General features: G+C 44.4%; 1 protein-coding gene across 1 annotated transcript in view; it reads right to left on the bottom strand.

Annotated features, from left to right (window-relative positions):
- Nucleotides 1–27,745, bottom strand: part of PDZD7 (PDZ domain containing 7) — a 790,250-nt gene that overhangs the window by 59,802 nt on the left and 702,703 nt on the right. Inside the window, exon 15 of the mRNA XM_078643641.1 lies at nucleotides 25,142–25,242. Within this exon, the coding sequence (XP_078499767.1) occupies nucleotides 25,142–25,242 (101 nt within the window). The remainder of the gene's footprint in view (nucleotides 1–25,141; nucleotides 25,243–27,745) is intronic.

Genomic DNA, 27,745 nt, shown 5'->3' with positions numbered 1-27,745 from the left:
TCAGGTAGCCACCTTCCTACACAACCCCCCCCCAAACGAAAGGAGATAAGGCTATCCTTGGCCAGGTAAGCCTATATTGCCTGAGTGGCCATATAAGGAAGTACCTGCACTAGCATGGGTACCCCCTGTCTCATGGTCCACTAAGCAGTCCCTCACCCTTGGGGTATTAGAGGGTCTCCACCATAGGGAATCACTACCTTGGGTGTGTTTATGCAAAGTTAAAGGCTGGTTTGGATATGGAGTATTGAAGTGAGGCTCTACTAAATTAGGGCTTAGCTTCCTCCAATTATCTTCCACCATGTGTGCCTTTCTTTCTTTAACTGAGTTGCACTGTGCTCTCAGGGTCAACCTTTGGCTACCTAAAGCTGAAGGCTGGGTCCCTCTGTTTGGTTTGCTGGAGGGACAGTTCAGGTTTGGGCCCTTGGGGTCCCAGGTTTGGCTGTGCCCAACAGAATCCATCTGTGGGAGGTCCCTAACTGTTTTTAAGGGGGCTCCCAAAGGAGTTTTTAAAGTTTTCACCTTACTAGGGCTACTAGTTCTGGTGCACCTAATCTTTTGATGGGGGTGCTTTATTTGACAGGGGGCCCTCTGGGTCTCACTGTCCTTCTTGTCCTCTGCAGCCCTGGGCTGACTAAGGCAAGGTAGAGAGGGGCAGGTTACCTGCTCCAGACTGGGTCCTACCTGAGAAGGGTCCACTGACATCAGAGGCTCGGTCAGGCTAGGCCTAACCACCTCTGGGGCAGTTCCTTCATCAGGGGTAAGATCAGTTCCCTGAGGAGGCTGATCCTTTCCTAAAGTCTGGTGAGGGGGAGATTTCTCTTCCTCCTCCATGCTCTCAGTTTGTGTGGAGTTATCGATCATTTCAGGCTTCACAACACACATATCAGTTTGAGTTTGGGCTGTGGCCATCACAGCCCCACCAACCTTTTCAGGAGGAGACTCAGTTTGGGTTTCTGCTGTTATCATAACAGCTTTGCTATTCTGTTCAGGAAGAGCTTTTGCTAAAGATGGGGCAGAGAGTTTCTCAGCCCTACCGACCTTTTCAGGAAGGACATCTTGAATTGGGGCTGTAGCCATTACAGCCCCACTAACCTTTCCATTGGAATTTACCATTCTAGAATGGGTTTTCTGTTCAACCTCAGCCCAGGCTGAGATCTCCAAATCATTACCAAGTAGGCAGTCTACAGGCAAGTTTGATGACACTGCCACTCTCTTTGGGCCAATGACACCTCCCCAGCTGAGACTTACTACTGCCATGGGATGATTTGTTTTCATTCCATCAATGTTTGTTACCTGGTATGTGGCACCAGGTAAAAGTTGTTTAGAGGGGACTATACAGTCAGCCACCATGGTGATGCTAGCCCCTGTGTCTCTAAAAGCTTCAACTTTCAAACCATTGATGATGGGCTCTTGTCTATACTTGCTCAAGGTATTTGGGCAATCAGAGAAGTTGGCAAACCCCATGCCAGTCTCATAAACAAGATCATTGGGTGCTGGGGACCTGGATAGGCCAGGGTCCACCTGGGCTCCAAAAGTAAACCCACCCAGATTCCTGGGTGTGCTCCCACTTCCTGGGGGATTACTGCTGACAGTAACAGGAGGTGTTGGAGCTGGCTTTGGAGGTATATTTTCTTTATTGCCATTCTTGGGACAACAGTTGTCTGTTTTGTAATGCCCAACCTGTTTACAGACATGACAATAAGGCTTTTTCTCTGTTGAAGAAGTGTCTTGGGACCCACCCCCATTCTTGGAGTTTTGGGGCCCTGGGGAAGTCTTTTCTTTATTTTTATCCCCACCCTTATCTTGAGGCTTGGTAGACTCCTTCTTCTGGTTACTGTCCTGATTCTTAGGCCTAATCCTGGTTCTGACCCACTTGTCTGCCTTCTTTCCCAATTCTTGGGGAGAGGTCAGATCAGAGTCCACCAGGTGCTGGTGTAAGAGCTGGTTCTGACAATTACTTAGGATCTGCTCCCTCATAATCAAATTATACAATCCTGTGAAGTCATGCACTTTGCTGCCATGTAGCCAACCCTCCAGAGCCTTAGTAGCACAATCTACAAAATCAGTCCAGTCCTGTGTCTGTGTCTGTGTCTTCTGGGTGTCTCTGAACTTCAACCTGTACTGTTCAGTGGTTAAGCCAAACCCATCTATTAGGACACTCTTCAGGACTTTGTAATTGTTTGCATCCTCATGTCTGACAGTGAGGAGCTTATCTCTCCCTTTCTCTGAAAAGGAGTACCATAAGATTGCTGCCCACTGTTCCTCAGGAACCTGCTGTACCATGCAGGCTCTCTCAAGAGCAGTTATCCACTTGTGGATGTCATCCCCTTCCTTGTAGGGGGGCACAATCTTTGTCAGGTTTCTACTATCATAGGACCTGGGTTTCTCTTTAGGAATATTGTTGCCACCAGTGGCATCTAAGCCACACAATTTCTGCTCTCTTGCCAAGGCAAGTCTAGCTTGAGCCAAGGCCACCTCCTCCCTCTCTATTTGGAGTTTGACAGCCCTCATTCTGGCCCTATGCTCTAGCTTTTGAGAAGCAGTCATGCCTCTCTGAGATTCTCTTGAGGCACTAGAAATATGAGAGTCCCCTGAGGGAGATCTCACTCTTCTGTTGCCTGGGAGAATGACATGGTAGGATCTGGGGAGGTGCTGGCCCTCTCCATTTCCCAGTAGGTCTAAGTTGGCCTGGTTAAGCCTGGCAACTAGGACCTGGCTACCCCTCTGATCCTGATTCTCTGGGTCCTCTACATCTGAGTCCTCCTCCTCCTCCTCTTCCTCTTCTTCTTCCTCCTCTGGAGTGGTATCAGTTACAGGGGGGTTCACTCCTTCTCCTGATTCTAAGGGAGCTTCATTTCCCTTCTCTAAGTCATCCTGCTCTAGAATGGCTATCAGGATAGGACAGGTGGGACTTCTGCCCCTTTTTAACCCTCTTGATATGCACAAGGCAATCAAGTCCTTTCGGGTTAATTTGTCATAGCTGGAAGTTGCCTTGGTAAGGTCAACTGTCACAGGAGCAGACCCTGAGGCTTTTCCTGTGTCAGACATGACTCTAGTGTAGTGTAAGTGATGCACCTACCTACACTAAGTGTTTCCCTACTGTACCTTGCTAGTGAGTTGTAGTCAGGGTGTGCTAATCCCTTTAATCTACAACTACTAAGTTCAGTAGAACTTACGTATGCTAAGCTTTTGATTTTATATGTACCTAGAGGTACTTGATGTGATCTTTCAATTTGATAAAAGATTGCAATGGTAAAACAACAGCAAGCTCAAATCCGCACCGCTGCTCACCAATGTGAGAAGTTGGCCTGATAGGTGATGTTTCCAATTCTGGAACCACCTATTATCAGACCAAACAATCCCTTATGGTGTCAGGTTGTAAGTCAACCTTGTTAGACAAGCTATCCTAGGGGTAGCATGGACTAAGCAGCCTAAAGGCTTAACTTAAGAGGTCGTGTTAAGCGAGCTGTTTTACCACATACAATCCTGTAATATCAAATGAAAGGACACCACACAAGTATATATTATAAAAATATATGTGTTTATTACTAAAAACAATCCCCAGTATTCTTTATGAATAAAGGGGCACAAGCGTTAAATCAAAAGCACAGTTTAAACATACAAAGTTGCACAGTTATGGATGAGGGCGGGTGGCCACTCAAACCATATACTAAACAAGTGGTATAAGAGATACCAATCGAACAGTGGTTAGGCCTAGGGCCTAGGGAATCGCTGGGAGCAGTCAGGACAAGCAGTGCTGAAGTCGGGAAAAGCCCGCGGGATTCGGGTGCAGTGCAGAAAGCGCACGCATGCACCAATGTTAACCAATGGTGCGTAAAAGTTGTAAAGTTAAAGTTTAAGGACACTTCCGCTGAACCTAGAGGAACAAAACTTAAGACACAGACCCTAGAGATGTGTACCAGTGTGGGAACACCGGTGGAGCAAAGTTACCTCACCCACAGGAAGCGGGTGCACAGGGTCGAAGTGGCGTCGGGTTTTGACACGCAGGTTCTTGGCGCTTGAAGCTGAAGATGCTGCAGGCGATGTGAAGGAGAAGTGTCCGGTGGATCCAAGGGTGGATCTGAAGTGGTGAAGACCTGAAAGCAGAGGGGACAGTGTTCAAAGTCACTGACCAGTGACCACCGTGGAACCAGATTGGAACCAGGCAAAGTCGGGTGCAAACAGGTGATGAGGTGTTGCTTCTCTCTGCAGCCACGTGGACACGAAGAGGTCAAGGACGTCCAGAAGTCGATCACGAGCTGTCCCTCAAAGGCTCTAGCTGATGGCGGTGTCGGCAACTCGATTGAAGCAAACAAGCCTTGGCTAATGCAAGCCACGGGGAAAGTGAAAAAGGCTTATTACTCGGACCAGCAAGGTCAGAGCGGGTACTCCTTTCTACAGGAGCGAGGGCAGGTCTGGAGCAACCAGACCCACAGTGTAAATTGTAGGTTTCGTTGCCAAGATGGCCGCTGACCACGTGACAAGCGGCCGGGATGGCGAGTCGAGTGGCACAAAGCAAAAGGGCCCCACGCAGATCGTGGAGATGCTGGAGGGCTGATCTTTGGTGCAAATGCTGCTCGATTGTGGGGCTTCTCAAACCCCAAAGCACAGAGTCGAGGGTGCCTCGGGTGCTGCGCAGTCAGCGTCTCGGGGGTCTTTCAAGATGTCCGCTCCCACATCTCTCGGTGCCTCCACGGGTCCCTTCTTTGCAGGGACTGTGGATCGGGCTGGGAGAAGTCTGGGAAGCTGGGTCTTGTCAGGCTCTGCACTCGGGCTCCGGCGGGAGGCGGCGGCAAAGCAGACGTCGAGGTGCTGGGTAGTGCCTGTGTTCACAGGGTGGCCCCTCCTAGGCCACAAGGGAGATGCTCTTCAGTCTTCTGTTCATCAGAATGTCGAAGTCCAGTCGTCTTCTTGGTTTAAAGGTGATTTCAGGATGATCTAAAGTGCATTGGCACTGCTCCCAGTCTTATACTAATCTTGGGGGCTGGATTACCTGCTAGGTCCCCTCCTATGGGTGGGACCCAGGAAGTGGGTGGATACACCCCCTTCCTTTGATCCAGGCCGCCCTGGCACGAGGGCTGGAGTGCCCCAGAACCGGTTTGGCCGGATTATGCAAGGGGCAGCCTTGTGCGCCCCCGGCAGTGTCTGGTTTCTTTCAGACCTCCCTGCTACAATCCACTATCTCCTGTCTGGAGGGTGGTAACACCCTCCTGCGACAGGAAACCCTTTGTCCAGGCCCCATTTGGCTGAGTTTCGGTCAGCTTCAGGGGGTCAGACTCTTGTCTGTGGCAGAGGCATCCATTTTGTGGATCTAAGGCCCTTTTAGAAATTAACCGCATTTAAGTAAAGTAACATGTCTTACCCCTCTAGAGGGGTGGAATGCTATCCCCGTCGCCAGAACTGGCGAGGGGATAGTATTCCAAATCATATGACACCTTACACGACATGTTTTGATAAAGCCAAACCAAAGTTGCTATATAACCGCGAGGATTATAAGGCACTTAAGAGTATATGGTATGGCATTATCCTGAAACAGCTTAGGGAGTTGTTCCCGACAGCTGCAGACAGGCTCAGCTCGTGCTAGAGCTTCATCTCACATGAAACCACGCACTCTGCCTCCAGGATTGATGAGGCCTTCCATAGGAGTGGCTCACAGGTTAATATGTGTCCAGATATAGGTTTAGATATAGGTATACTATATCTAAGCAAGGGGTGATTACACCACCTTACCCCAGCTGAGTGATCAGCCAGTTGTGTCAATTTAAGAACCAGCCAGGGGTGGCAAAAGATATGCTGCAGCCCCTGGTAGGCCTTGGTGGCCCCTATGCCCTGGGCACCTATAGTGCATTATACAGGGGCTGACAAGGAGTCCATTTCCAATTGTGGTATGTACCTAGGGTACATGGAATCCATTTTACAGAGAGAGCAGATGGCCTGGGGCCCTGATTAGCAGGGAACCAGGTCAATTAAGTCAAAAAACCAGCTAAACACAGGCAAAAAATCTGGGGTAACCATAGTCAGGTAGCCACCTTCCTACACTCATTAAGCTCAGTTTTTAGAACTGCAAGTCTTGGCTTATATGATAGACTTGCTCTATTCGAAAAACAGCATTTGGATCGCTCTATTATGTCTAGGCGTTCGTGTCCGGCCACAGAGAAAAACAGGGCACAATGTTGTTTCACCTTGTACGAGGTACAGACTGAGTCCCAGCAGAAAGCAGAATAATAAAACATGTGCAGCGTATTTCGAAAATAACAATGTGGCATAACAACAAGCATGTTACTGTGCAACATGTGCAAAGCAAAAGCGGCCTATTATGTATGTACTTGGGCTAACTTCAGGAAAAATGACAGTGGGCCCTATAGGGGACTTACAACAGGTGCGAGGATGTCAGAGTGCCCCACAGTCTCACCCTCAGTCACCTGCCAAGGAGCTGATTCAGCAACGAATCTAGATGCACACTAATTTCCCTCCGCGAGGCCGTTGGAGATATTGCAACAAGTTGAGGTCTTTCAAAAAGCCAGGTTGAAAATTTGTGCCACCCTTCTGGCTCCCCTGACCTGCTTGAAGCATCCATCTGAAGTACCCCGGAAGGTCTGCCCTGGGCATTTGTGTCTCCAGAGCCCACCTCGGGTTCTGCTCTTACTTCGAAGCAGACTTCCAATCTGGCACCAAGATCCACACTGTTACTTGTGATAGTGACACCTGCACCACTGCTGCCAGAGGATGACTCCATTGCTATTGTCCTCTTTGGCTCCGAGCCAATTCAAAGAGATCAGATCTCAGTGCCATACCGACACACCTAGGCCCAGTCTGTTAAGATTCAGACAGAACTAGGCCTTTTTCTAAGACATCAGTGCTCCAACAACTTTTTGGTTCGTACTTCCACCACTGCCAAACTACTTTTGGGGTTGATAATGGTGAAGAGAAGGATTAGTTTGCCCAACAGTATGTGGATAACAAGTTATGTCTGGACTTACAAGATACCAGTTAGTTGGACCTCGCTGTGTCCTCCCCCTGGACCAGTGGCAGTAGAGAGCACCTGTAATATTGATCCATTGTAGGCCAAACTGTCAGATGTCCTATTGTTTGTCTTTGACCCAGCAAGAACTTGCATTGGGCACGTTTAAAGGTTATCTGTCAGACCTCTGAGCCTTTTTACATTTGCTGGACCAACTGACCTTGTTCAAATCCCCCCATGGGATGAGTTTTTTTTTTAAAGGTCTGACTCATTTATTTGTGATGCCACAATGGTGTTTTATTTTGGTTCTCACTTTCCTCATGTGCACACCATGCAAACCCATACACACAGCTGTTCACTATGTCTCCTATGAAGAAGGTGGTTCTGGTCAGAGGGCCTCCAGCTCATCATATGAGCAAACTCCAAGCTTTTTCGGTGCAGCCACTTTATACTACCTTTTTCGAAGGTAGGACTGAGGACAAAGACAGCCTTATTGCCTAAAGTTGTTATAGTTTTTCATGTTGGGCAATCTATCACTCTTCCAACATTTTTGACCTGCCTCACCCTTCGAAAAAGGAGATGAGAGTCCACTGACTGGACCTTATTGACTCTCTATTTCAATCCCACCAAAGACCATTGGTGGACGTCCCACTGTTTTCTCGGGCAGAGGAAGGCAAGGCAGTGCATTATAAAAAAGCACGTTTTCAAGCTGAATAGTCCTCTGCATAAAGATATTTCTCACTGGCCAAGAAGCAGGTTGAGTATCCATTCCATCGGGGTCAATGTTGCTACCACCAAGCTGGCAAGCTGAGTGCCTATACTTGAAATCTGTCAGGCTGTGACTTGGGCATCTGTACACATGTTCACGAAGCACTACTGCTCTGACAGCCAGGTTCAATGGGAAGGGCATTTCGCTAGCTCAGTCCTGCGCACCTTTTTGATCTGAGCCCTTCCATAGACTCACCACGTTTGAGGTACTGCTTTGGTATCTATTCCAAAGGTGAGGAATCTGCGGTTAGAATTATCTATCAGATTACTTACCTTTGATAAAACTCTTTCTGATGAATACTGTGCCACCACAGATTCCTTACCACCCCTCCTCCTCCACATTCTGTTGAATGGTCTCCATTCGAAAAGGGTCCTAATCTAGGAATCTTCACAAAGGTCCCAGGGTGCAGACATAGGCAAGAAAGAAACTGATGTCAGCGTGCAGGGATTGCACTTATGTGTGGATGAATTTCTCACCTCCAGGGCAGAAAAAGATCTGTGTGGAGCTGCACAATGCCACATACAGGCATTTGGGGGCAATGCAGTAAAATCTCCTGGATTCAGTCTAGCACCTGGGGATATTCTAAAGGTGATGAATCTGCAGTAAGAGTATCCACCAGAGAGAGCACCACTGAAAGTAAGTAACTTGTTCTTCAATGATAAAAGGCCGAAATCTGGCCTCTCTGAACGTTTTGAGCATGTGAGAGGCCATCACAGGAATCAATATACAAAAACTAAAGATCTGGCAAGCATGCAAAGGTATCATCTGAAAGTTCAGTATCATGTCCATTAGAAGGCTTTAAAACAACAGATCTTCAGTTGAACCCCTGGACTCTGGCCATAGCACGCTTACATAGGATTCTATTACCAGGCAGATGCATATAAACATTGAATTATCTGGACTGAAAGAAAATGGAAAGGGGCAATGTTTCATTCTGAATCATCCATTCAAAAGAAGCTAGAGATCGTTAAAGAAAATGCATTACTACTAGAAGGTAAATAACTGTAGAAGTGTTGATGAACCAATCCCGACCTTTTGGAAATTTTAAAAGGACAATAAGCAGTATACACATGCCTCACTAATGTGGGCATATAAAGGAAGATCTCTGATCACAAATGATACAACCATATACTTAATTGCCCATGAGATTTCAAAGGAAAGCATTTTGTATTCCACTTCATTTGGAAAGAACGGAGCATGGAATTGTTGAAAGACACATGGGAATGAATACAATGCTGTGCAGGATTTGTAGTCAAATGACATACTGTTTACACATTTTCTTCACGAATAAATAAAGAATAAACAATGAAGGATCAAAATCTTCCTGAACATGGGTTACTTTGTACCAATGCTAGTTGTTAAGCTTTGCAAATATCTAAAAGAACATAGCACAAGAAACCACAGGAAGGACACTTTCATCGCTGGTGAGATGTTCGGCAGGTGTTTGAGAACATCTGAAGTCACTGAGCTCAATTATTTAGCAACCTGCCTCATCTCGTGGTGAGGAGTAAATCAGGCGCAGGTTCTCATCAGCAGTTGACTTATAGGGGCTTTTATAATCCCAAACAGAACGAAGTTCTAGTCCACACTCTGAAATCCATATTAAGGAACAGACTCCACCATGGCCTGAGTCCAAAGTACGGTAAGTGAGCAGCATAACAGTTGCAGGTTATATTCCTAAAGCTCGGAAGAAATCTGTTGGGAAGAAACCAATTGGGGATCAGTGTCCAGAGCACCCTTTTAAATTGAAAGGTCCAACCAACTGAGCTGGGTCACGTTTTTCCTTCTAATAGAGGGTTATGGGAAAGCAGGAGCGTCAGACTACATGTAAAGACTCTCAATGAACTCCCTGGTTGCTTCTCTTGTCCAACATTTTGTGGACTCCTTTTAGACAAGCTGAAACCGAGAACAAGCAGGAGCTAAAAGTAGGGGAAGAGTGGTCTTATGGGAGCATGCTCATTCTTCCATCTGTAAGTGCCATATTTACTGCACAGTAAATATTTGTGATCCATGTAGTTGACCCCAAAAATAGGTGCAACAACGTTTCAGAAACCAATCATCTTAATGACACACACTGATGTTCAGAGAAGATGTATGTCACTGATGACTTCCTGTAATTCTCAGTAGTACCACATTGAGCAGACAGATTAAATTACATGGATGGAGCCATATCACCCTAGACCTCTGGACTTAATTTAGCTTGGGGAAGTAGCAGACAACATCAATGGGTGCAAATGAGCGCCCCTCCAAAAATGATAATCTTATTCCACCACCAGGGCTTCATCAGCTAGGGTGTATAAAGGCTACCACTTGAGACTACATGTAGGCACCAGTCTATGGAGGTTCTCCACATTGCCAAGAAGCATGAATGGTGTCTCTAAGAGTCATCCTATTTACAATTTGGGGAGACTGGAGATCAGTGGTCCCATAAACGTTGGCAAAAGCAAAACCCAGGTTAACACCTAGGAACAAAGAAATAATTGTGTGCATGGCACAACTGTGGTGCTGTTTATGACATTTGTCCCTCCACATATCTGTGTTACGCATGCAGAATGCAATTTCAAGATTCTCACCATTTTGTGGCAAAAAGAACAAATAACACTATTATCAGCAATGCCTTCTAGATCCCCATTCTTAAGAGGGAAAATCGACATCCAGATACTGGCTCCTTTAAGGATGCATATTTAAAAAACATATAATTTTGTAATGATTGCTTAGAGCAGCAGTTCTTAATCTGAGGTCCAGTGACCCTGGGAGCTGTGATGCCTACTCATTGATCCACGACTGCTTATAAAACGAAATAATATTAACAGATTAATAAAGTGGAAGAAAAATGTTTAATTCAGACTTTCAAAATGGTCTGTAAATGTGAAGCATATTCAAGTTTGAGGCTAAAAATCTAATTGATATCCTCAGATTTATTTGAGGGAGCAGTGCAAGTGCACCAAACAGAATATAGTATGTGTGATGGATGTATGTGTATTTGTTTGATCAATGCTTGTTTCTGTATTGTATGTATTGTTTTGCAGTTCATATCGAAATTGCATATGCCGGGGTCCCTGGCTTCAAGTAATGACGTAGTGGGGGGCACCCAGATTCTAGTAATTATTCAATGAGCGCGCCTGGATTCCGGTAATGATTAAGCAAGGATCCACAGAAGTCAAAGGGTTAAAAACCGCTGACTTAGAGTTGTTTTTAGGTCACTTTTAGGAGTCAATGATGTTGTAAGCAACGCTGGATATTTTTTCATTATGGATACATTATTCTAATGCGGTGACATAGCACTGGAAAACTTAACACCTCCACAATACATTACGCAAGAGCATGGCTTTATGGCTGGTCATCCACATCTCAGATCTCATTAACATCAGACCTGTTGAGGGAGCATCGCTATGCAGGAGAGATCGCTTCTTACAAGAGCCAAAACTGCTGACTCTTCGACTGCTGCACTTGACAACAGATATTGTTCATGGTCACTTAATGACGTTCCTGTTTAGAGGTCAATATGTAAGTAGCACCTCTACAAGCATATAGGTGTCTTACTGGGCACAGAAGTCAAAGTGCTGTGAATCACAGCCAAGTTCAATCAAAAAAGTTCTCCAAAATAAATGTAGAGGTATAAGTTTCTTTTAATTTCTTAAACATAAATCCACGTGAAGAATATCAACGATTCTTGAGTCTTCAATCCATGTGACCATTATGGTATTGCAACATACATGATCAATATCATTAATGCAAAAGTCGATTCCCAATGTATTTCGGCTCCAGGGCCTTCATCAGGGTAATATCTAAGATGAAAATCAAATGGGAAACCATAACTATAAAAGAATAACCTCTGTATATGGCCATCACCTGACTACTGTAAAAGATCCACAATATAATGTGCAAAGGTTAGAGCGGTTTGGCCGTGTTTCTCGGATGGTGACAGGTGATAAGAAATGCGTTACTTACCTGTAACTGCAGTTATCCAGTATTGGTGTCTTTCATAGATTCACATGCCTGAATCATTCCCCGTCATCGAGACGGGAGTCTCCGGTACATAGAAAAGTAATGTCCTATAGACATATATAGAGAAAAGTAGGCGTAAGGGCCTCCCCTTAGTAGCCTATCTATGTCCTTTTGTAAAAAGGACCAAACTCTAGAAGAGAGCCAATCAGCTCACACCTCCCTCTAGAACCTTCCTGACAGGAGCCTCAGTCTCTCAGATTTTCGTACGCACCAAGCTAAGTAGGCGTAGCACTGATAGAGAGATAGGTGAGTCCTTCCAATGACTTGTATATGATGTCCCTTCAGAAATGTGCACAAGTTATTGCTTGCTACTCTGATTCAGGCATGTGAATCTATGAAAGACACCAATACTGGATAACTGCAGTTACAGGTAAGTAATGCATTTCTTATCCAGTATTATGGGTGTCTTTCATAGATTCACATGTCCGAATCAGAGTAGCAAGCAATAACTTGTGCACATTTCTGAAGGAACATCATATACAAGTCATTAGATAATACATATCATGCGACTATGAACCATCATTATACATCAACCAGAAGCAGTAACAGAAAAATGTGCATACCAGAAAAGGATGGAGGGATGGAGGAAGGCTCACCTTACTGGAAAAGATGGCGTAGTACTGCCTGCCCCACTGCAGCATCCTTCATCGGCTCGGTATCCAGGCAGTAGTGCCTGGTGAAGGTATGAGGCGACTTCCACGTCGCCGCCCTGCAGATGTCGAGAACCAGCACTCCTGCAAACAGTGCCATAGAAGTCGACATGGGCCTTGTAGAGTGCGCCCTGATTTTAGAGTGCAATGGATGTCCGGCTCTGTCGTGGCAAAAGGCAATCGCCGAAGAGATCCATCTGGAGATGCTTTGTTTGGTAAGCGGTAGACCCTTCCTAGGCCTACTGAAGGCTATGAAGAGTTGGTTAGATTTTCTGAAATGTTTGGTTTTATCAATATAACATTTTAGACATCTCTTAAGGTCCAATGAGTGCAGCGATCTCTCAGCTGCGGTGCTGGGATTTGGAAAGAATGATCTGAGAATCACAGGTTCATTTAAGTGGAAGTCCGACGGGACTTTAGGAATAAACCTAGGATTGGTCCTTAAAACGACTCTGTCATCCCTAAACTGCAGGAAGGGGTCTTGAATGGAAAGAGCCTGCAGTTCACTGATCCTCCTTGCTGATGTAAGCGCAAGGAGGAGAGTCGTCTTCCACAAGACGTATTTCACGTCTGCTCTGTGAATGGGTTCAAAAGGGTGTTTCATCAGTTGATTAGGAACCACATTTAGGTGCCAAGTTGGAGGTAAAGATCTATAGAGACCTTTAAGGAATTGTTTTATAAGTCTACTAGACCAGAGAGAGGGCCCTTTAGACGTTCTTTTAAACCTTGAGATCGCCGCCAAATGTACCCTTATGGAGGAGTGGGCAAGGCCCGACTGCGCCAGATGAAGCAAGTAGGGTAATATTTGTTCTGTAGAGGTGGCAAATGGACATAGACCTTTGTCCGCACACCAGATGCAGAAGCGTTTCCACTCTAAGGAATAAGTCTTATTAGTGCTGTCCGCTCTTGCCCTGGCTAGGATGTCTTTACAATCCTGCGGGATGTTCATATTGCTGAATTCTTGGTACTCAGGAGCCAAGCCGACAACCGGAGAGATTTCAGATCCGGATGTTGAATCTGCTTGTTGCTCATCGAGAGCAGAGATGGATGTTGACGTAGATGGATCGGCGGCTGCAGAGAAAAGCGATGAAGGTCCGTGAACCAATGTTGCCTCGGCCAGAATGGGGCTATCAGAATTAAAGTGCAAGGCTCCGCTTTCATCTTTCTTAGGACTCTGGGAATCATTGGAAATGGTGGAAATGCGTACACAAAGATGTTGCGCCATGTGATGGAAAATGCATTTCCGATAGACCTTGACTGGGGATGCCAACTTGCGAAGCTGTGGCATTTGGTGTTTTCCCTGGTCACAAACAGGTCGATTTGCGGTGTTCCCCACTTTGAGAAGATTTGAACTGTGGTTCTCATGTCTAGCTCCCATTCGTGTGTCGAAGACCTCTGTCTGCTTAGGGCGTCTGCGTTGACATTGTCCTTGCCTGGGACGTACTCCACCCTCAACGAGACGTTGTGGAGAATGAGCAAATTCCAGATCTTCTGCGATTCGAGAGATAGTGTTAGCGAACGCGTCCCTCCCTGTTTGTTCAGGTAGTGAATCGTCATGGTGTTGTCGGTCCTGACGAGCACAAGGGAGTTCTTGATCCTTGGCAAGAAAGATTGCAAGGCTAGAAAGACTGCTCTTAGCTCCAGCAGTTTGATATGGGGCCGCGTCTCCGGTTCTGTCCATCTGCCACTGATCCGCAATTCTTGCAGGACTGCTCCCCAACCCTCCAGGGAGGCGTCCGTTGTAATGACATGAGGAGTTGCTGGAAGCAGGAACGGCAATCCCTGCAAGAGGTTCTTGAGCGACCGCCACCACTGCAATGCCTTGGTGATTTGCATTGTGATCTTTATGCGGTCTTCGAACGATCCCGTGCACTGCGTCCACTGTTTGGACAAAGCCTCTTGGAGTGGACGCATCCGGAGGCGACAGTGCGGTATGAGCAGAATGCACGAGGACATAATTCCCAAGAGGGATTTGAAGGTACGGACTGTTAAAGTTTTCCTTGAAGCCACCGCTGAGGCCAGAGAGACGAGTTTGCGTTTTCTCTCCAGAGATGGGAAGGCCTTCGCAGCTTTTGAATCCAGTGTTGCTCCGAGGAAAGTAATGACTCGAGAGAGATGTAAAGTGGATTTTTCTTGATTGAGTGTAAGACCCAAGTGTTTGAAGAGATTCAAACAGGCGTTGGAGGATGTGGTTGCGCCTGTTAGGGATGGTTCCTTCACCAGCCAGTCGTGCAAATACGGGAAGACTTGATGGCCATGTTGTCTGAGGAATGCTGCCACTGGGGAGAGACACTTGGTGAATATCCGGGGCGCAGACTTGAGGCCAAAAGGGAGGACGCGGAACTGATAGTGCCGCCCAGCCACTGCAAATCTTAGAAATTTCCTGTGAGTTTTGTGGACTGGGATGTGAAAGTATGCGTCCTGCAGATCTAAGAACGTCATGAAATCTCCCTCCTCTAAGAGACCCAAGATCTCCTGAATCGTGACCATGCGGAACGATTGCCTCTTTAAGAATGCATTGAGTGCCCTGAGGTCTAGAATGGGCCTCCATTTCTTTTTCTTCTTTTGAATGAGGAAGAAGCGGGAGTAAAACCCTCTCCCCTTGTGAGCATGTGGTACCCGCTCTATTGCTCCTTTCTGTAGCATAATGGAAATTTCTTGAAGAAGCAATTGCAGGTTTTTGTGGGGCATTGGGCGAGGAGGGGTTGTTGGAGGGATAGTTTTGAATTCGATAGAATGTCCAAATTGAATTAACTGGAGGACCCACCGGTCCGTTGTTATTCTCCTCCAATTGTTGAGGAATTGGGTCAATTTTCCTCCAATCTTCAAAGAAGGAGATAAGGGATGGACTGGCTGTAGGAATAGGTCATTGGCGTCCGCCAGTGGCCTTCTGTTGAATCTTTCCCCTAAAATTGGACCTTCCAAAAGAGGACTGTCTGCCTTGCTGTTGTTGGCGAGGCTGGTATTGTGACTTGCCTTGGCTGTAAGAGTATGATGGCAAAAACAACAGGTGATGGACAGAATGCAGAACATTGTCATACATTCACCCCAGTACAGAGATCTGGGCCTAAATCCATTGTTTTTTTGCACTCCACACCACCCCAGGTCAGACATGGCCATATGCAAATCAGCCTTGACCCTGTGCCTCATGGCCCGAACTGCCAAGCCATGTCTTTCCTGGACCGGAATCAAGCATCCAAGGGCCGGTTTCTGACTATCAGCCGTCATCAGCCTGGATAGCTTGACTCCAGTGGTGTGGAGAGCATGGGACTCACGTCTGAGCATACCCATCCCACTCGGGCCACAAAGGCAAAAACAACAGGTGATGGACAGAATGCAGAACTTTGTCATACATTCACGCCAGTACAGAGATCTGGGCCTAAATCCATCGTTTTTTTGCACTCCACACCACCCCAGGTCAGACATGGCCATATGCAAATCAGCCTTGACCCTGTGCCTCATGGGAACAGTCCAGCCCGAACTGCCAAGCCATGTCTTTCATGGACCGGAATCAAGCATCCAAGGACCGGTTTCTGGCTATCAGCCGTCATCAGCCTGGATAGCTTGACTCCAGTGGTGTGGAGAGCATGGGACTCACGTCTGAGCATACCCATCCCACTCGGGGCGACAAAAACAAAAACAACAGGTGATGGACAGAATGCAGGACATTGTCATACATTCACCCCAGTACAGAGATCTGGGCCTAAATCCATCATTTTTTTTGCACTCCACACCACCCCAGGTCAGACATGGCCATATGCAAATCAGCCTTGACTCTGTGCCTCATGGGAACAGTCCAGCCCGAACTGCCAAGCCATGTCTTTCCTTTTTAAATTTTTTTTTATTTATTGAGAATTTAAGCGGCATCAAAAGAGGATACGAGTAATTATACAATAATTAATGTAGCACAGTTCATAGAAAAGATCGTATCAGTACATGAATGCAATTCGATATTATTACAAAAAAACGGAATGGAGGACCAAAAATAGACATAAATATATAAATATATAAATATGTATCATAAAAATAAAAATATGATCATCATTGCACATAAGCGCGTAACCATTAGAATTTTACCAACAATTAATAGGTTATGTTTAAACAGATTTATATATAACAATCTAACCCGGCTGAATAGACATTAAAGTACTCTGCCCTCCCTCCATACTTTCAACGAGGCCCACATTTTGTATCCAAAATCCCGCAGTTTCCTACCTTTATGTAAATAAAGCATAGATTCTATATTATGGATAGCAAGAAGCCTGGCCAGCCACATTGAAAAGGTCGGAGTGGAGGGATCCTTCCATGCAGCTGAGAGCAGGATCCGTAAAACGGCCACAACCAGGAAAATAAATGCCTCAGTTTCTCTGTTCCTACTAAGACCCAGCTTACTGTCAATCCCAAGGATTATCACTGATGGGGATAGACTGATCTTTGAGCCTAGCAGCCCCTCTAGGAATTTCTCGATCTCGGTTTTAATTGTAGTAAGTTTTTCACAAAAAAAGAACATATGTAACAGATCAGCCGAGCCTTGCTGACATCTCGGGCAATTACTATCCGTCCTCATACCCCAGTCGTATAACTTAGAAGGAGTATAATATAAATTAAAAAGAGTTTTAAAATGCTGAGCCTTCAGATTGGAGGACCTAAGCACCTGCTTATCGAGAGATAGGGCTTTATCGAGATCTACATCTGGATCTTGCAATTTAGCTGCCCATGCTGCCTCGTGTTTCTCCAGATCATCTGGCAACTTTTCAATTAACTCCTGATAGATAACCCTAATCCTATCTCCGCACTTCAATAGATATTCAAGTATGAAACTGCGAGTGCAAAAAGCAGTGGCCGATACATCAGCTTTGAGCGTTCGCGCGATCTGAAGATACTTAAAGATGTGGCCGGTAGGCAGATCATATTTCTGCTGAATGGCATCAAGAGTCATAATCTTGCAGTTAAATATTACATCCCCTACTGTCTGAATACCCTGTTGTTCCCATATTTTCCAAGCCCCGTCTACACTCAGGTTCGGGAAGAACCCTGATTTCCACAAAGGTGTATGTATATTAATTCTAGGAATCTGTAAGGATTTTTGTAGTATTTTCCAAAGATCCTAGGCGCCTAGAGGAACCTTAAGCCTGGTTTTCTTGAAAAATCTGCGCCCAGTTTTTCTTAGTAATGCACCTACGGCTTCCTTCCCCATTAAAAGCTCGTATATTGAAGGGAGGGTATATAACTCAGAGGTCGGGTCCAGGGTGTGTCTCTCCCTAAATGCAGATTCAAATAAAACAGACATCTGGGTCAATAGACAGGCCCAATGATAAAATCTTATTTTTGGAACCCCCAAGCCTCCTTGTTCCTGGGGGAGAGTCATGTATTTAGCTGCCCTCCTTATCTTGCCATATTGCCACAGGAAGCTATTGAAAATAGACTAAGTCTTTTTTAACACCCCCTCCTCAATTAAATAAGGGATGGATCTATATAAATAAAGAAGTTTGGGCAGCATGGTCATTTTTAGAACATTTGTCCTACCTATAAGGGATAAATGTAACGCATCCATACGCTTTAAATCTGTCTCGATTTTTTTGAGAAGAGGATTAAAATTATCTTGTATAATTGAGCCTGTATCTGCATTAATAATTACTCCAAGATAGGTAGCAGAGTTGACATATCGCTGATCCATTTTTTCTATGTTCTTAGAGCATATCACCTGCGTTTTTGCCTCATTTAGGTGGTACCCAGAATAATATCCAAATTGGTTGGTAGCCTCAACTAAAATTCGCATGGTCTCTGCAGGATCTAATGTAATGACTGCCAAATCATCGGCGTATGCTAGTATTTTGCTCTCAAACCCGTTGGTTATTACCGGTTTGATGCTGTTATTCCCCAATATCTGCCTAATCAGCGGGTCGATATATAATGCAAATAGAATAGGTGAACAGGGACACCCCTGACGGGTGCCCCTGTTTATCATAATTCTATCCGAACTCAGTCCCATCATCTGAATACGAGCAACCGGGTCACAATACATGGCCCTAATAGCCGTCAGAATCTTAGGGCCGAAGCCTCTCTCCAAAAGTACATCCCAGAGATATTGCCACCTAACGCGATCAAACGCTTTTTCTGCGTCGAGGAGGATCATGGCAACTCCCCTCCCCCCATCAGCATGGGCCTCAAACAACGATATAGCTCTTCTAACATGGTCCGTCGTACCGCGACCTGGAATGAACCCATGCTGCCAGGGGGAGACGAGTCCACCAATGACCCTCTCCAACCTCGTGGCCAAGATCTTCGCATATAGCTTATTATCAGAGTTTATAAGAGAGATCGGTCTATATGATCCAGTACTTTCTTTTGGCTTTCCCTTTTTATTGAAGACAACTATATTAGTATCCTTCCATGTTTCGGGGATTTTGCCCATACAGATGATTCCATTAAACAGGTCTAGTAACAGCGGAGCGACTTCAGCCGACAAACATTTGTAAAGCTCCAGGGGAATGCTGTCAGGGCCAGCAGCTTTACCTGCAGCCAGATTAGATAGTGCTTCCCGTACCTCTTCGATTGTTATATTGCACTCTAGGTTTGCCGCCTCAAGTGGCTCCAGTTTAGGACCTAAGTCCGGGTAGTGACCATCTGGGCCATCTAGACATGTAGCCCCTACTTCTTCCCTATATAAATTTTGGTAAAATTTTGCGAATACCGATACAATGTCTTGAGATTCAACATAGTCCTGTCCCTCATCATGTATGCTGGTTATTACATTTTTTACGCTATCTTGCCTAATTCTTAGGGCCAGTGCCCTCCCAGCCTGCTCCCCTGTCTCGTACATTTTCGTCCTGTACGTCCAATATTCTGTTGATACCTTTTCCGCCATCTGTTTCTGTAATTCAGCTTTAATCAAACAGATTTTGGTTTGACTCACGCTACCTTCTTTCCCTTGTGACAAGTCAAAACAATGCTGCTCTTCTGCCTTAACCAGATCATCTAGGAGTTTATTCTTCCCATCCTGCTGTTTTTTCCTTGCCTGGGAGGTGTAGCTAATGACTTCCCCTCTCAGTGCTGCCTTGAAAGAATCCCAGAGCGAATTTCTTGAGGCACTGTATTGGTTTGCATCAAAAAACTCCCGAGCCCATGTTCGTAAATGTTCCACAAATAGGACATCAGCCAATAGTTTTCGGTTGAATGTCCAGGGCCTTCTCTTTCTAGTCAATTCTAGACCGTTGTATCTAATTACCAATGGGCTATGATCTGAGAGGACTTTAGGGAGCTTCATAATATTGACCGTCCCAATTTCTCCCGAAGAGATTAAAAAATAGTCTAATTTGCAATATTTCTGGTGAGGGCATGAGAGGTAAGTGAAACCTGGATCGTCTGGATGTTTTGTCCCCCATATATCAGTAAAGCCATGTGATTGCATCATTGATAAGAGTGCCCTGGAGACTCTTGGCTTCCTACCAGTATACGGTACATTTTTTGCAGATCTATTGAAATATTAAAATCACCACACACCAGGATAGGTACAGGCCAGGTTGACAGTTCCCCCTCCAGTATTTCTAATACTGCTGGGTCATCCCGATTTGATCCGTAGATCCCACAGATTGTTAAACCACACCCTAGTTCTGCTATAGCCCATGTTCCTAAGGGATCCGAGTTAGCGATCCATTGCTGTCGTCCTCTTAGGCTCCAAGCCAATTCAAAGAGATCAGATCTCAGTGCCATACCGACACACCTAGGCCCAGTCTGTTAAGATTCAGACAGAACTAGGCCTTTTTCTAAGACATCAGTGCTCCAACAACTTTTTGGTTCGGACTTCGCCCACAGCCAAACTACTTTTGGGGTTGATAATGGTGAAGAGAAGGATTAGTTTGCCCAACAGTATGTGGATAACAAGTTATGTCTGGACTTACAAGATACCAGTTAGTTGGACCTCGCCGTGTCCTCCCCCTGGACCATATATTGTAAGGTAAAACAATATATGTATATATTGTATACTGTAATATATATATAATATATATCCATAATATTGATGGATATATTGATCCTGTAATATTGATCCATTGTAGGTCAAACTGTCAGATGTCCTAGTGTTTGTCTTTGACCCAGCAAGAACTTGCAATGGGCACGTTTAAAGGTTATCTGTCAGACCTCTGAGTCTTTTTACATTTGCTGGACCAACTGACCTTGTTCAAATCCCCCCATGGGATGAGTTTTTTTTTTTTAAAAGGTCTGACTCATTTATTTGTGATGCCACAATGTTTTTTTATTTTGGTTCTCACTTTCCTCATGTGCACACCATGCAAACCCATACACACAGCTGTTCACAATGTCGCCTATGAAGAAGGTGGTTCTGGTCAGAGGGCCTCCTGCTCATCATATGAGCAAACTCCAAGCTTTTTCGGTGCAGCCACTTTATACTACCTTTTTCGAAGGTAGGACTGAGGACAAAGACAGCCTTATTGCCTAAAGTTGTTATAGTTTTTCATGTTGGGCAATCTATCACTCTTCCAACATTTTTTGACCTGCCTCACCCTTCGAAAAAGGAGATGAGAGTCCACTGACTGGACCTTATTGACTCTCTATTTCAATCCCACCAAAGACCATTGGTGGACGTCCCACTGTTTTCTCAAGCAGAGGAAGGCAAGGCAGTGCATTATAAAAAAGCACGTTTTCAAGCTGAATAGTCCTCTGCATAAAGATATTTCTCACTGGCCAAGAAGCAGGTTGAGTATCCATTCCATCGGGGTCAATGTTGCTACCACCAAGCTGGCAAGCTGAGTGCCTATACTTGAAATCTGTCAGGCTGTGACTTGGGCATCTGTACACATGTTCACGAAGCACTACTGCTCTGACAGCCAGGTTCAATGGGAAGGGCATTTCGCTAGCTCAGTCCTGCACACCTTTTTGATCTGAGCCCTTCCATAGACTCACCACGTTTGAGGTACTGCTTTGGTATCTATTCCAAAGGTGAGGAATCTGCGGTTAGAATTATCTATCAGATTACTTACCTTTGATAAAACTCTTTCTGATGAATACTCTGCCACCACGGATTCCTTACCACCCCTCCTCCTCCACATTCTGTTGAATGGTCTCCTTTCCATTCGAAAAGGGTCCTAATCTAGGAATCTTCACAAAGGTCCGAGGGTGCAGACATAGGCAAGAAAGAAACTGATGTCAGCGTGCAGGGAATGCACTTATGTGTGGATGAATTTGTCACCTCCAGGGCAGAAAAAGATCTGTGTGGAGCTGCACAATGCCACATACAGGCATTTGGGGGCAATGCAGTAAAATCTCCTGGATTCAGTCTAGCACCTGGGGATATTCTAAAGGTGATGAATCTGCAGTAAGAGTATCCACCAGAGAGAGCACCACTGAAAGTAAGTAACTTGTTCTTCAATGATAAAAGGCCGAAATCTGGCCTCTCTGAACGTTTTGAGCATGTGAGAGGGCATCACAGGAATCAATATAAAAAAAACCTAAAGATCTGGCAAGCATGCAAAGGTATCATGTGAAAGTTCAGTAGCATGTCCATTAGAAGGCTTTAAAATAACAGATCTTCAGTTGAACCCCTGGACTCTGGCCATAGCACGCTTACGTAGGATTCTATTACCAGGCAGATGCATATAAACATTGAATTATCTGGACTGAAAGAAAATGGAAAGGTGCAATGTTTAATTCTGAATCATCCATTCAAAAAAAGCTAGAGATCGTTAAAGAAAATGCATTACTACTAGAAGGTAAATAACTGTAGAAGTGTTGACGAACCAACCCCGACCTTTTGGAAATTTTAAAAGGACAATACGCAATATACACATGCCTTACTAATGTGGGCATATTAAGGTAGATCTCTGATCACAACTGATACAACCATATACTTAATTGCCCATGAGATTCCAAAGGAAAGCATTTTGTATTCCACTTCATTTGGAAAGAACGGAGCATGGATTCGTTGAAAGACACATGGGAATGAACACAATGCTGTGCAGGATTTGTAGTCAAATGACATACTGTTTACACATTTTCTTCATGAGTAAATAAAGAATAAACAATGAAGGATCAAAATCTTCCTGAACATGGGTTACTTTGTACCAATGCTAGTTGTTAAGGGTTGCAAATATCTAAAAGAACATAGCACAAGAAACCAGAGGAAGGACACTTTCATCGCTGGTGAGATGTTCGGCAGGTGTTTGAGAACATCTGAAGTCACTGAGCTCAATTTTTTAGCAACCTGCCTCATCTCGTGGTGAGGAGTAAATCAGGCGCAGGTTCTCATCAGCAGTTGACTTATAGGGGCTTTTATAATCCCAAACAGAAAGAAGTTCTAGTCCACACTCTGAAATCCATATTAAGGAACAGAATCCACCAAGGCCTGAGTCCAAAGTACGGTAAGTGAGCAGCATAACAGTTGCAGGTTATATTCCTAAAGCTCGGAAGAAATCTGTTGGGAAGAAACCCATTGGGGATCAGTGTCCAGAGCACCCTTTTAAATTGAAAGGTCCAACCAACTGAGCTGGGTCACGTTTTGTCCTTCTAATAGAGGGTTATGGGAAAGCAGGAGCGTCAGACTATATGTAAAGAGTCACAATGAACTCCCTGGTTGCTTCTCTTGTCCAACATTTTGTGGACTCCTTTTAGGCAAGCTGAAACCGAGAACATGCAGGAGCTAAAAGTAGGGGAAAGAGTGGTCTTATGGGAGCATGCTCATTCTTCCATCTGTAAGTGCCATATTTACTGCACAGTAAATATTTGTGATCCATGTAGTTGACCCCAAAAATAGGTGCAACAGCGTTTCAGAAACCAATCATCTTAATGACACACACTGATGTTCAGAGAAGATGCATGTCACTGATGACTTCCTGTAATTCTCAGTAGTACTACATTGACCAGACAGAATAAATTACATGGATGGAGCCATATCACCCTAGACCTCTGGACTTAATTTAGCTTGGGGAAGTAGCAGACAACATCAATGAGTGCAAATGAGCGCCCCTCCAAAAATGATAATCATATTCCACCACCAGGGCTTCATCAGCGAGGTTGTATAAAGGCTACCACTTGAGACTACATGTAGGCACCAGTCGATAGAGGTTCTCCTCATTGCCAAGAAGCATGTATGGTGTCTCTAAGAGTCACCATATTTACAATTTGGGGAGACTGGAGATTAGTGGTCCCATAAACGTTGGCAAAAGCAAAACCCAGGTTAACACCTAGGAACAAAGAAATAATTGTGTGCATGGCACAACTGTGGTGCTGTTTTTGACATTTGTCCCTCCACATATCTGTGTTACGCATGCAGAATACAGGTTCAAAATTCTCACCATTTTGTGGCAAAAAGAACAAATAACACTATTATCAGCAATGCCTTCTAGATCCCCATTCTTAAGAGGGAAAATCGACATCCAGCTACTGACTCCTTTAAGGATGCATATTCAAAAAACATATAATTTTGTAATGATTGCTTAGAGCAGCAGTTCTTAATCTGAGGTCCAGAGACCTTGGGGATGTGATGCCTACTCATTGATCCACGACTGCTTATAAAACTAAATAATATTAACAGATTAATAAAGTGGAAGAAAAATGTATAATTCAGACTTTTAAAATGGTCTGTAAATGTGAAGCATATTGAAGTTTGAGGCTAAAAATGTAATTGATATCCTCAGATTTATTTGAGGGAGCAGTGCAAGTGCATCAAACAGAATATAGAATGTGTGATGGATATCCTAAATTGAATTTAGAAAAGCTCCATCCTTACCATTCAATTTAAATATACTTGTTGGTAAATTAACGCCTTAACCACGATGGTTTTTCTGCCACGGTGCGGGCGTTCTACAGAGTGGGCGGGGCTCCGTCGGCCGATGGCAGCACCCGCGTGGTAGTGCTCCCGTCGGCCAACAGCTGACAGGAGCATGGAACGGGTTAAAGAAAATATTTCCATATTTGTGTATTTGTTTGATCAATGCTTGTTTCTGTATTTTATGTATTGTTTTGCAGTTCATATCGAAATTGCCTATGCGGGTGTCCCTGGCTTCAAGTAATGACGTAGTGGGGGGAGGGGGCACCCAGATTCTAGTAATTATTGGGTGACATAAGAACTGGAAAACTTAACACCGCCACAATAAATTATGCAAGAGCATGGCTTCATGGCTTGTCATCCACATCTCCGATCTCATTAACATCAGACCCATTGAGGAAGCATCGCTATGCAGGAGAGATCGCTTCTTACAAGAGCCAAAAGAGCTGACTCTTCGACTGCTGCACTTGACAACAGATATTGTCCATGGTCACTTAATGATGTTCCTGTTTAGAGGTGCTCTGCCTCCTCCCACCTCACAGTACACTCATTCCACACAGATACTTTGTGGTGTACGTGACTACACTACTAAGGCTACTGCAGGCAGTCAATATATTTTGGCTTATTTTATAGAGCAAAACAAGACATAAAAAAAGTTATTTTATGTGCAAAGGGGTTGTGTATTTTTTGTATTCAGGAATTAATCCACAAATTAATCTGATCACGTATTGTAGCATTATTTGAATGCATGTGTATCCTACAACTCAAAAGAACCTTCTTAATATGAAATCTGTACTGCAAACTGTATAATTAATGATAGCGTAAAGCATCCTTTTCATGTGGCCCCCTCTTACATTTCTCAATTGGCAAGTTTGTAATGGTTTAGCAAAAGAACAAAGCAATCCTGGAATGCCTACTCAGAAAGAGGATATATCAGCACTTCCAAGCTAAAAATGATTCTGGTCGTTTACCTTGAGCACACCGCTGAGAAAAGCCGCACCACCAGGAAAGATCTTCTCAATTTTCACCATGGGCTGTACCTTGGATTCAATGCCACCCGATATACTAATGCCTGTAAGAGACAAGTAGAAAACAAAATCTCAGTCTAAAACTACAGAGTACCTTAATGCTGCCCCCTTTCTCCTGCAACACTTGGCGCATTATCCTCTTCTGCATGATTATCGTATGACTAGAAGATGCACAAGTGACCTTTTTATACATTTCTGATTTTATGACCAGACAAGACAGTGTATCTCTGATAAAATGTGTACAGCTTGTGCCTTTATGCATTAACGTTAAAAAAAAAAGATTTTTTTTTATTTGTCAACAAGAGGGTAATGAACAGAACGCAAAATACACAGTATTGAATATATACAGACATCAGGAACAATAATTACACACTTGTTAAAGAAACAAGCATTTGCAATGCAATAGGTCTCGCATTCACACAATTTTGAGCTATTGGCCTTGTAAATGACAATGCCTTCTATTTATGTTTTGGGTTTTAAAACATAAATACAAGGCATTGTTATTTACAATAGTAATAGCTTAAAAAATGCACCTCAGAATACTGAACGGACAGCAACTTTACCTGAAAGCAGACATCGTTTGGAGCACGTCTAGATCAGCGTCTTAACTATAAGGTACTGCCGATACAGCAGTGTGTTGACCACTTAAGACTGGTTTCAGGAAATGTAGGTGAAACTGAAAGAAATGCTGCTATAAAACTACCTGGGCGGATAGTTTCCAAATTACATTTCACATATTTGCATTGTGAAGAACGGGCAGAAAAGTAATGTTTTTGGTTCCAGCTCTTTCACTAGATTGCTTGTCTTTCTATTTCTTCAAAAACATATCCAGGCAACTACAGAATAAATCGCTTGCAACTTGACACCAAGAGTTTCCATTCTGCAAACAGCTGGGGGAGGCACTTTAATAAGAGTATCTGAGAAAGGTGGTGGGGCAAACAAGCACCTAGCTGTCAGGATGGCTCAGCAAACTGAAGACTCACCGCTCACAAATGTGGTGCCTTAGGAGTCAAGAGTTTGAATTCGCCCTAAAAGCCAGATTCTTCCTTCCAATGACGTTAAATTGAAGTACAACAAAACGCTTTATAGCGCTTAAAAACAGCAGAGGTGCTACATTTGGCGCTATATAAAACCGAATTGTTGCTGAATCGCTGGCTGGGGTACAATCCTTGTTATCTGTATAATGTGCGAATGACGTGCCCGTTCATTATGGCATGCAGTGTGAGGAAGAAGCGCATGCGGAAGGGGGTCTGTGGTGCATTAGGGCGAGGTCTGACTCCTATTACTGTGCCGTCTCATTGATGTTCCGCATTTACACTGGTGTGAGCTGTGTGATACACTGCATGTCTGGGTATCTGGGTACCATGGCGACAAGAGACACAAAGTGACAGGACAATAAAAGTGCACATGTACGGCACTGTGCTTTTACTGTGCACACTTATAATCCGTGTTTGTTTTAGGATGGCATCCTTCCGAGAGGAGGGGCCGCGGTCCCTCTGAAGGGGGTAGAGGTAAGTGCCTGTGACAGGTGGGACTAAATAGAAATGCATTTAGAACACTAGCTGAATCCAAACACTAGTTTATCAAAATATCAGGTGGGACTTAAGTATGGGGAAATTGTTTCTATGCAATTAAATACAACAAACTATTGAAATGTACGGGAGGGGGAACAGCCTTTACAACGCGGGCATTACCACACGCTACCATTACACCGCTGCTATTACAACGCAAGTCGTTACAACGACTTGCGCTGGAGGGCGCTGTTGGATAGGGACTAGTTTAATTTTCTATTCCAACACCTTCCCTACTGGAACGTGGGCTGGAGTTGGAATAGAAAATTAAACTATTCCACTATCCAGCGCTTACAGCGCAAGTCGTTGTAAAGACTTGCGTTGTAAAAACAGCGTTGTAATGGCACACGTGGTAAAAGCCCGCGTTGTAATGTCATACAACCTACCAGAGAGGCGGCAGAGTTCTGAGGCCTCTGGTCAAAGGAGATCTGACAATGTGCATGCAGTATTGAAATGAGGGGGTGCGTGGAATGATGGTATTGGCAGAACTGCACTTGTATTATTTAGGCCTTTTAAGAAAGGGTTCGAAAGTCCTGCTACCCAATGGTAATATATTAAAGGGGGTGAAGACAAAAAGGAACATCGTGGATGAGAGAACTATTTTGCTCGCTACTTTATACCGAGGTTTGTATTATTTATTGTTTCTTTTTCGATTGCTACGAAAACATGTCTACAACCAAATGTATATGGCTTAGATAAGCTGTCTTACTCTTTGTTTTATAAACCTGCATCCCTGCAACTACATTACCGATTGTATTATATACAGTTGGTTGACGTACTTAACATAACGGTCATTTCATTTCATAAAGCTTTATTCGGAACATATAAAACATGTCCATAAAAGCACACACAGTTGTAGATACATGACATATGTTCAATATTAAAAGAAACACATAATACATTATTATCCAGAGGGGGATGGAATAAATAATTAAAATGATTAAAAGCACATACTTTTCCTAGTACCAATTGCTTT

This window comes from Lissotriton helveticus, chromosome 5_1, assembly GCF_964261635.1.
Source record: "Lissotriton helveticus chromosome 5_1, aLisHel1.1, whole genome shotgun sequence".
In the NCBI taxonomy this organism is placed as follows: Eukaryota; Metazoa; Chordata; class Amphibia; order Caudata; family Salamandridae; genus Lissotriton; species Lissotriton helveticus.
This window is presented reverse-complemented; position numbering and strand designations above follow the sequence as displayed.